The 10,895-nt window shown below is 42.7% G+C and overlaps 1 protein-coding gene across 2 annotated transcripts in view; it reads left to right on the forward strand.

Annotated features, from left to right (window-relative positions):
- LOC121184134 (metal transporter CNNM4) overlaps positions 1 to 10,895 on the forward strand; it is a 37,526-nt gene that overhangs the window by 21,332 nt on the left and 5,299 nt on the right. Inside the window, exons 5-7 of one of the 2 annotated variants that reach the window (XM_041041576.1) lie at positions 4,143 to 4,239; positions 6,054 to 6,116; positions 10,533 to 10,711. In XM_041041576.1, coding sequence (XP_040897510.1) covers positions 4,143 to 4,239; positions 6,054 to 6,116; positions 10,533 to 10,711 — 339 coding nt within the window. The remainder of the gene's footprint in view (positions 1 to 4,142; positions 4,240 to 6,053; positions 6,117 to 10,532; positions 10,712 to 10,895) is intronic. The other variant, XM_041041575.1, reaches the window with a different exon arrangement.

Consider the following 10,895-nt stretch of genomic DNA (forward strand, 5'->3'; position numbering starts at 1 on the left):
GTGTGTGTGTGAAGGGGGGGTAGTGTGTCACTGCACAAGTGACTCAGTGACTTTGCACAAACCGTTGGAGGAGACTGCTCAGTTTTAGTTTGACATCAACCACTAACTGAAGTCAGTGGTTAATTTTATGACAAACACATGGTCACAAACCACTGAACACTGAGGCTGGTGGGACACACACACACGCACACACGCGCACACACAATCGCAATCTCAGTGTCACACATACAACACACTGTGGGGATAAGCGTGTGTGTTTGGTTTCAGGCACGGCCCCCTACTGGCGTCGTTATAAGTTATTAACATCACACGCATCACAATTTCACACATACACAAATGCAACGCGCACACACACGTACGCACACACACACACACACACACACACACACAGACACACACACACACACACACACACACAGTGGGCAGTATCCTCAGACAGTATGGGTTCATATTTCCTCATTTTGCCTCTGAGCTCTATTTTCCATTCATTTATAATACACATACTGATTGGCCCCGTTCCAATACTTTTATCTTCCCTCCTTGTTTGTCTGTAATGTCCAGTTCCAACACTTTCACCATCACTACCCCTCATATCCTGCATATCCAAATGTATTGTCTACTCTCAGCACGCTGAAACAGAGCTATTAAATATTTCAGAAATGATTAAAAAACAGTTCACAGTGAACAGCAGCCGTTTTTGGTGCTGGTAACGTAACATTTTGGTCGAAACTACTTTAAAACAATCTCTTTTCTTTTGGGAAAATCTGAAAACAAAGTTTACAGAACAACTTTCAGGTGGGTTCGCTTTCGGTTTTACCTCAGGAGAAAGTGGTTTTGATAATCTGTTTAAAATGTAGGCTTGTAGATTATAGCAGATTTCTGCAGTTGTTCAGTGAGTATAATGTCATTCTAATCGAGAGAAACAGCCTAGACTATAAAAATAAGTCCTAAGTTGTAATAAACTGGGATTATACTTAATAAAGGCCCTATGTCAGGACTGTGAACTGTCACTCCTCCCCCAGTGTTCAGAAAACTGTACTTTCCTGACCTCCAGGCATCTTTTCAACACTTTAACAAGCTCTGCTTCCACCAACTTCATTGTGACTTTACCTTTCTGCCTTAAAAACACTCCTCAGCAGTCTCAGTCGAGTATAATGGATCACTCAAGGTCACAAAGAGGGCTGCGTTTTAAAAACTGACGGGACGAACGTACATCGGCGCCTCGACGTATGTCGGCGCGGTGGATAGAGACTCAGAGTTCTCTCTCGCGTTGCTGATGAGTCATAACGCACAGAGTTGAACTTTGGCCGAGACCCACCGACAGTGCACGTCCCACACAAGTCTTAGCAAAAAGCACGCACAACCAGAGACGCACAAGCCTGTTGAACTTTAAGCTGAAACACAGTTTAACACACAGTAAGAAATGAGTAAGAGATGGTGTTCTTCTGCCCTGATGTTTATCACCGTCATCAGCGGTTTTCCTATATGCTGTGTGTGTGTGTTTGTGTGCACATGTATGACATGTCATCACAGGCTTGTTTATTGTCTTACATCATCAAATGTGCGACAGGCTGCAGTATGGAAGTCTGACCTTTTACCACAGTAGTTTTCTTAATTCAGGTTTGAAGCAGGGTTTAATGCAGATTTTATAAACTGACATTGCAGCGGCTGTGAGGTGAAGCTCTCCTGAACACAGATAATATTTCTGATATCAGATATAAGAAATTAAAAAAAAGCCTGTGACCGCGGTTGATTCTCTGTAACAGAGAAGTCAGTGGTTGATCACAATGACCCACTCCACCCAGCGTCGGTGCAGTATACTGGTCTAAGTGTTGGCAGGCTGTCTTGTGCAGATCTGGGAGAACAGGTCTGACCGGAGCAGTGACGGGGCTTTACACCTCTCACTCCTGTCCTCCGCCTCCCTCTGTTTCTATTCTTTCTCTCCTCCCTCCCCCGCACCTCACGGGCCGTGCGGCAGCGTGGACAGCTGCAGATAGAGTCGGTCCTCTAACATGTTCGGGAGGCATGTATGAGTGTTTTTTTTCTACGCACACGTGTTACAGGCTAAGCATTTGACCCCAGACAATGCTCACACACACGCAGGGCTGACCAGAGCATCTTTTCAAATCTGCTGATACACTTTAAGTGGCAGAAAGCTGGCGACAGAGCCAAGGAGGTTTAACCTTTGCATTAAGGGTCAAAGGAAGAAGTCACGCTGCTGTGAACCTTTCATACTTGAAGGGCAACGGTAGACGGGGGAATGTAGGATTATGAAAGAAAAAGCAGTAAGCTGGAGTGGTTTGTTTTTGTTGGTTCATTTGTGTTTTTTGTGTACGGTGAGTCGTCCTTGAGCAAGGCCTCTGATTACTCAGTGGCCAAAGGTAGAAGCCTGTGGTTGTACTGAGCGGGTGTGAATGTGTGTAACTGAACGCATTTGGACCAGAGCGTTGCAGCAAAAGGCATTCACGCTCAGTGAATTTACCTTATAAAATAAAGATCTCCATGCACAGGGAGCTGGCTTTGGACAGATGGAAGGATTGTCCTCATTATGGAAATGTGTTTTCGCTTTTTGCACAAAAAAACACAGCTGAAGAATCAAAGCTGTTCTTCGACATCAAGGCAGGTTCCTGAAACACGAAGGAAACCAGAGAGCAGAAGGCTGAAAGAGGAAAATGACAATGGTGTGTGTTGTTAGTAGGGTCAGTACAAGCCTAAAGGTTTTTTTTTTTTTTTACCTGCACACACGTGACTGGACACGCCACACATTAACTAACCTCCAGAACATCAGAAGCAGAAGCTCTGTTTTAATATCACTATAAACTGTTCAGAATCGATTGTTATGAGAAAATTAAATCGGCAAAACAGCCCCTTTCTGTGCTTTAATAGCAGCTTTGGTGTCAGAGTAACGGTGCCACGATGTGGACGAGTTGAGTTCTGATCAGTGCTGACAGAAGTTGTGAAGCAGTCGCTGCTGAGCCGCAGGGAGATGCTGTGAGCTTTATTCAGCACAGCGTTTGTGATCGGAGCAGCCCACTTGGTGAATTCAGCGACAGATACCCTGCCCCCTCCACTCCCGTAATACCCGAGCCAGGTTTCTAAACTGGCACGCACCCTAAAATAGCACGAGGGATGGTTGTATCAGATCGTTTGTGTTTGTAAATGGTTGCTCTCTGTCAGATCATTCCGGGAGGTCTTAAAGAGAAATCTACACAGAACTGAGAAAGGATCTGTTTGTGTAAAATAAAATGGCTTCTTGTTGACGCTGAGTTTTAAGAACCCAGAGTAAAACAAATACAAGCTGCTTTAACCACGTAAACTCTTCATTTCCCCCTGAAACTTTCTACAAAATCCTGTAAGAAGTTGTATTTGAGGACGGGACTCTGTTGAGACTATTTGAAGCGTGGACTGAGTGACCAATCCTGACATATCTGAACTCATGGAAACTGAAACCAACTCCCCTAATTTAGTCGTCACTGTTAGATGCAGCGAGCGCCCTAACACTGTCTTGTTTGCCCTTTTCTATTTTGTCTCTCTTTTATTTTACCACCTGTTCTGCTTTCATCAGCCCCGGGGGGAGGGGGGGTTGGGTGGGAGGATGGAGGTGGGGTGGGACAGAGGGAAGGAGGGATGACAGTGTGGATTAACTGTGCTGTGTTGTTGCTGCAGTTCACACATTCCAGCGGGCCGATTTGGGCCAACTCTCTGTACCAACACAGAGGCCTCCTTAACCCCCCGTCCTCCCCGTCCTCTCATCCCTCCATCGCCCTCTCTGTGTCCCTGATCCATCCATTTCTCTTCTATGTAACCTTGGTTTTAATGCTCTGCCTCCCTCATCTCCCCATTTGCATCACATTGTCCTTCTACAGTCTCATGGAGTGCTTATTAGTGTGTAATCACGGCCAAAGTTAATATGCCCCCCCCCCTCCCGCTAATGATGAAGGGCCCCTCCAGAGGACAGTCACTAATAATTACCCTATCACCTTGTTTGAACTGAGATTGTACCGCCCTCTAGAGGCCAAGCCGTGTAACCTGTACTGTCCTGTGCTTTTACTGAGAGAGAAATGACGCTGCTTGGATTAAATGTACGTTGCCGTGACTGTTTCCTGTTCATCATCCGTGTTTGTTTCTGTTGTTTCTCTCAGGGCCGAGTGGAAGTGGAGGCCGGTAACGAGAACATGAAGTTTGAGACCGGACCTTTCTCTTACTACGGTGTCATGGCGCTCAGTGCTCCCACACTGGGTGAGTACAAAACCTCCATCACCCCCGCCCCCCTCCTCCTTTAACTCTGTGAACACATCAGCTATTTAATAATGCACTATTAATTAACCTAGTAGGGTCAAATTAGGATTTGCTGTAGAATGTCAGGTTTAGATGGTTCTACTGCCACCATGTGGCAAAATGTGAGATAGCTGTGACAGCCCCCTCTGCACCCATAAGTGTCAGGTGGATGGTAGAATATTTAGTTAAATTAAATTTCTAGTAAACACAGTTTGTATTCATATAATTTCTTTAGTAAACCAGTTACAGTTTATTGTAATGAATGCATAATGGATAATGGATAAATTACAATAATGTCATATCAAAAAGAAAGAAATGCAAGTGACGGGCAGCACAGTTTGTGACTCCAGGCTCGGCCTAATTTATACAGTGTTTTCTGTTATCTGCCCACACAGGGGCAGTAGAGAAAAAGGCTGGGATGGGAAGTGCAGTGTAACATTTACACCTAGATCCAGTCAATCTCTCGAGGTCAGCCTCATCCAGTGGAGAAAATGAATCATAACCGTTTCTCCAAAAAGGAATGGTCCAACATCAAATGACCCTACCTTAAAGCTAATGCTGGGGTTTCTTTTATAACACAGTATAACTGAGACACACACACACACATCTCGAAAACACCCCTGTTCACCTCCCGTCATGTGGTTGACCTCCGTGACCTGATTCTGAACATCGGACAGCAGTGAACAGAAGTATAGTATTTTAGAAATCAGTTAGTTAGTAATGGGAACTGGGAATTTAAAAAGTCCCAGCAGAAAAAACAAAGTGTTCCTCTGTACCATATGACAGCAAAACCAGAACTTATAGGTTTTATTCCCCTTTGAAGAGAGAGAAAGGTCTAGTTTGACTTCGGACATGACCTTTGAACTCGTCCCCTCCCTTCTTCTATGGCTGTCTCGCACGCACACTTTCACTTCCTTAGATTTTTTTTTTGTAGCTTGTCTCTGCTGTCCACGTGTGTCACGTATGTCTTTTCATTCATGTCTCTGTCGACTTTTAAATCTGTTTCTCTCTTTTTTTTCCCCTTTGTCTTCTGCTCTTATGCTGGGATCAGATTATAAGAATTAGAATTAGAGAATTAGAAGAATCCAATTATAAAAGTCATAGAAACTAATTTCAAAAATAATCTGTACAGATGCGTGAGAGACTGTGGAAATATTTGAAAGTCGTGTTTTCACCTGTAACATTAACACATTCAGTAGCTAACTGGGAGGCAGAGAGAGGATAAGGATTTTCCAACCAATTTAAAATCTGTGATTCAAAACCAAAAAAGTAATTTTCATTGAACAGCAGACATTTTTTTTCCATAGCTGCAGTGTTGATTACAACATATCTGAAGTTCAGAGGTGATACTGAGTGTGTCCACTCAGGGATGTCCACCATTGTTTTGGTTGTTTCTGGCACAAAAGTGCAGGCGATGTTGTCTGATCCCAGCGTTACTGTTTCCTTTCTTTTAATTCTCTTTTTCACCTTAACGCTCAGCAGCTTTACTCTCTCAGGTGCTTCAGGTACAGAGAAAGATGTGTGAAGCTTAATTTGTTTTTCATTTTCCAATCTTCCAACTCAGCAACCTGGAAAATTCACTTTGCTTTCAAACTGTGAAACCTGACGCACCGGTCTTGGGGTGGACCAGCATTTCTTCATGGTTTTTGCATGTCCTCGCCCAGTATGGACGCAGATCTGTCTCTCTCTGTCTCACTGACTCTCCCTCCCTTCCTCCCTCCCTCCCCCCTCTGTCCCATCAATCAAATCCTCCTTCCTCCCTTCTCTCCTCTCAGTGGCTGCGCCTCGTCCTCGCCACCTCTCCTTTAAGAGGTTTTCTCTGTTCTCTCGGTTGCCAGGTAAACTCCGGCATGTCTGGGTCCTTTAACACCAAGGACGGGCAGGGCTCGGGGGCGGGTGGATGGGGGCTTTGAGTGGGTGGGCCTGGCTCTTCATTCGCCAGGTGTGGCTTTGAAATTTTTGTTCATGTTGGCTTAGAAATCTGTCAAAGGGTAAATCAACACCTAATCACAGAGGGCGGAAAATTGCTTGTGCACGACTTTTTGTGGGTTGGAACAAAGAATTATGGGTCGCACATCTCAATCAGCGACGTCCAGCAGCTGTCAGAATCACCCCACAAAAACAGACGGGCAGAAGCAGTCTTCCTCTCCATATGATCCCGTGTAGATTTTCCCTTTAAGGACGGCAAAGAGTCACAAGATGACAGCTCCTTTTTTTTTTTTTGGCGAATAAGCTCTTTGTTCAACTTTGACATTTACCCCTGGTTTTACTGGGTCAGCATTTTAATTTGCATGAATTTGACAGAGCAGATGAGTAGAAGTTACTGCTCGACATGAATTTGAATGTTCTTTGTCACGTAAAGGTTTGTCTGCCCGGGCTCTGGGAGAAGGCAAAGTCATGATGATGTAAAGCAGGATAAACTTGAGATCCCTGAAAATTAAAAGCTATAAATTATGTGCTGGATGTCGAGGTAATCAAGAATGAGATATGTTAACGAGAGTAAATTAGATTAAATGACATGAATCTGTGGAAGCAGGTTCATGAGACTCAGATGCTGGGGAGAGAAGATTTTAGTTTGTGAAAGAAGTAAAAATTAAATGAAAAATCCAAACAGCATTGCAGGTGTATGTCAGCACTAAACCTACGGTGCACTGAAGTATTAGCATACGCATGGGAGAACAGAAGCACAGGGGGAGATGCAGACGTTGAACGGACACCAGTCATGTTGTTGTGAAGTTAGAAAGCTGATCAAAGAGCTTATCTGCCAAAACGTCAGCGCGGTTTTTAAGCTGGCAGGATACATGGGGACAGAAAACGATCACACGGCACTTCTTAGATGAAATGGAGAGGGATGGGACAACATCATGAGACACCCAGATGGGACTTGTGGCGCCTCGAGGGGGTTGAGCTGTCCACTCTTTGCAGCATCAACTTCGGATGCCTCCTCATAGCTTCAGGTGGTTTCTTTTTCTGTTTTACAGCAACATTTAGATGTAAGAGCACCATAACTCTGTGAAGCTGTCGAGACGCAGCCTGTGATTTCTTTAATTCAGATGTTTTTTTTTTTGTTTTGTTTGTTTTTGGTTATTGTTGTCCTATCCCTCACTTAGTCTACTAGTCTTAAATAGACTGAAGGACATTAACAGCTGAAATAGACTGTAGTCTTTTAGAGCACAACAGATTAAACCTGCGGTCAATGTCTTTCCTCCGCTTAATCACCAGAGCCCAGTTCCAAATATAATCCCAGTACTTACTGAGTCTCGTAATCATGAATGAAAGGGCAGGAGTGAGGATTGTTGTTTGGAATTGGGTCCCATCACACACCTTAGTCTTAAAAACACTAACTCTCTCTCTCTCTGTGAGCACCAGATCACAAGTAGAGGTTTGGTTGATTCACTTATTTTTAAAGTCTAGAAGATCCAGTAGTTAACTTTTCTTTGTGTTACTCATATTTTTTATATTTTTAACAACTCACCTAAGCTTAGACACCTCTCTGAACTCAGTCCTGTGTATGTTCTCAAACTTGATCATCCATCCACTTTTAGGAAATACAAACTGAAATATGCTCTTTTAAAAGTGGAATAGCGCAGGGCATGTATCTGTAGCCCATCGTGTCAGGTCAGAGGGACATACATCTAAATATCTGTTAGTGTAGTTAAACTTTTAGCTCCATGATTTGTGTTTCTTGTGTTTGTGTTGTGTAACGTGACTGAAGCTGGAGAAAATGGAAAATCCAGAAACCTTTCTGCCAAAAAAAGTAAACAAGTCTGCCCTCTCTGCGTTCAGAGAGGCATCAGCAGCAAAATGAACTCTGATTTAATAATGCATACAGTATATTTAGTTTTTGTTTGGACAGTTGTTATCTCATTTATCTGATTCAAGTTTACACGACACAAACAGGACTCTAACTGAACTCTAAAAGAAAAAACTATTTTAGCTGGAAAAGCAAAATAAATCCTGAGTATTTTGTTTAGACATGATTTTTAAACCGTAGATGAATTTTAAGCACAAGTTGACAGGATGTTAATAAAGTTCCCTGCTGGATCTTTCTAGTCTTGAATATCTAAATGATAAAGGTTTTGTTTTAAAGTGAAATCTAACCACTAACTAGAAAATTAGCCGTAGATATCCAGGATTAACCAGCGAAACTTAATTCCCTGAAAGCTAACGCAATTGACGTGTCCAGGTAAAACAGTTTCCTATGACTCACTGCGGCCCCCTGCTGGAAGACTCACGCCTACTGGTAATAACACCCAGCTGGTAACGAGCCTGCGTGTGAAGTGTGTGTGACAAGTTCGTGTGTTTGGGTGAAATCAGCATGCCACAATAAAAACAAAACTGCCGTCAGCTGGATGAAGCACATGAAAGTTAGTCATCGTGGTTTCGGTTTGTTGGAGCAGAGGTGGAAAATAACTAACTGAAGGAAATTTTTCTGGCTTTGACCCAGTTATTATTAGGTGTTGTTATTATCAATCAGTGGTTAGAAACTAACTAACTAATCTTCTTGAAGTTTTTGTTTCAGTGTTTTCTCTTAGATGCCGTCCTCCTTTAAAACCCCCAAAATGGGAAAAGTGGAATTTATTTTCATATTTGGCCCTTTAACATTTTAACACCCGAAACCTTTAGAGACAACACATTTTTAAGGTTTAAGTCATATACGCTGGAGGGGAAACAATTAGTCAATCGACAGAAAATCACTGAGCAACTTTACAATTATTGATTAATTGTTTGAGACAATTACTTTCTGCTTTTCTCTGTTTTTTATTATTATAAGTTGAATCTCTTTGGGTTGTTCGACTGTTGGTGAGACAAAATGTGTCATTTGAATATTTCATCTTGCATGTTCTAAAGACCACACGTTTTTTAGGGATTAAACAAGAAAATCACAGGCAGATTAATCGAAATAAAAAAGAAAAATCACTCAGCTAGGACTTGACAAAAGTCTAATCTGTCAGTACACACATTGTAATGTATGTTTATGTTCATGTAACATTTCATAACAGCAGCTGTCTTAAGACCTCTGCACAATACTGTGGCTTCTTTTGAAAGTCTGTTCTCTCCTTCGTACATGTTTTCACTTGCGAATTTGAGTCACTTGAGAAATAAACTTAAGGCGTCCAACTCCACCCTGAATGAAATTATAGGCACTATGTAAGTATTACGAAACTGTTCATTGCTCACTGTCATGTACTTGTAAGGCAATTGTAAGTAATTGTAAGTACATGTTAGCAATTCAAACTTCTCCTGTGAGGACATATTTGATATTATGACGGCTTTGTTTTACTATATAGTCATTCTTTATCTATCTATACACCACCTCACCATTAACAGACGGGGTTGTTGTTGTTGTTGTTGACAAACACTTTAGTAAACATTTGTACTGATAATGTTCTGCTGGCCGAACAGTGGGTGTCAGGAGGTTAAAGTTTCGGACAGTTTATTCTCCTCTTGGTTCGTGTTTTCTCTTACAAATTGTTGGTCAGGGACAAAGCGAAACTAAGAAACGCTGACTGCACCTGAATATCCTGAATTTACTAAGTGATCACAGCAGTGAATGTTGTTTCCACCTCTGTTAAAAAGCCACATTCTAGTTTGCATCCCGCACTCCTCAACGTTCAGTGACAGTGCTTTCAGCTTTGTAATTATGTGGGTAAATGTTGGTTGTAAAAAGTTTGGTTGGTGTAAGGCATCCTTAAAAACGCAGATTGAGTAACCGCTTGTTTGGAAACTTTTATGAGTCACTTCCTTTGGGTGTGAGCCAGACGACGCTTTGCTGCTCTGTTAGAGTAAAAAAAGGGTGCGTACAAATGGTCATGAGTTTGTGCTCTGACAGGATTATATACCATAACATTTTTTCAGTCCCCTCTGTCCTTTCTCACAGATGCTCTCACAGATTTAATTTAACAGTTGTTTAGGTGTTAGGTGTTAGTTTGTGCATTATTTATTCCTCGTGTGTCACTAATTAGTCATATTCATTCATTATTAACCTGCATTTGAACCTACACTGCATCTTGTGCTCTCGGGGTCTTCCTTTGGTCTGTGGTTGCATAAATAGAGCCATTAATCCGTGAATGGCTTTGTAGCAGTGGTGTTAAGCCCACGAAACAGCTTTGACTCGGAAATAAGAGCTTTGTACCGTATGTATCCGGGACGGCCTGTTAGATCTTCATCGCACAACTCAACTGTCTTTTAACTGCTAACAGGAGCTGTTAGTCACCTTTTCTGCGCTTGCGTGCGTGTGTGCATGTTTGCAGAGTTTCGTTCGCCGTCACACCTCAGCGGGTTGAACCGGACGGCGTCTCTGAGCGGAGCGGACCGGGCCGACTCTCTCTCCGTCAGCGGCAGCAACAGCCAGCTCAACAACAGCATCCCCCTGCAGCAGTACACACCCGACTTCTACGTCCGAGCCCTCACTGACCTGCAGTTTGTCAAGGTTGGTCACACCTTTTAATCTTTACAGACGCAGTGAGGGATAGTAAATGCACCATTATAGCATTGTATGAGCATTTACAGTGACTTCAGAAAGTCATTGTGTTACACTTTCTTACATTTGCAAAGGGGACACAAATACAACTGAATGATAATGTTGCTCAGTAACTCTGCTGCCTCCAAATGGC

This window comes from Toxotes jaculatrix, chromosome 7, assembly GCF_017976425.1.
Source record: "Toxotes jaculatrix isolate fToxJac2 chromosome 7, fToxJac2.pri, whole genome shotgun sequence".
NCBI lineage: Eukaryota > Metazoa > Chordata > Actinopteri > Toxotidae > Toxotes > Toxotes jaculatrix.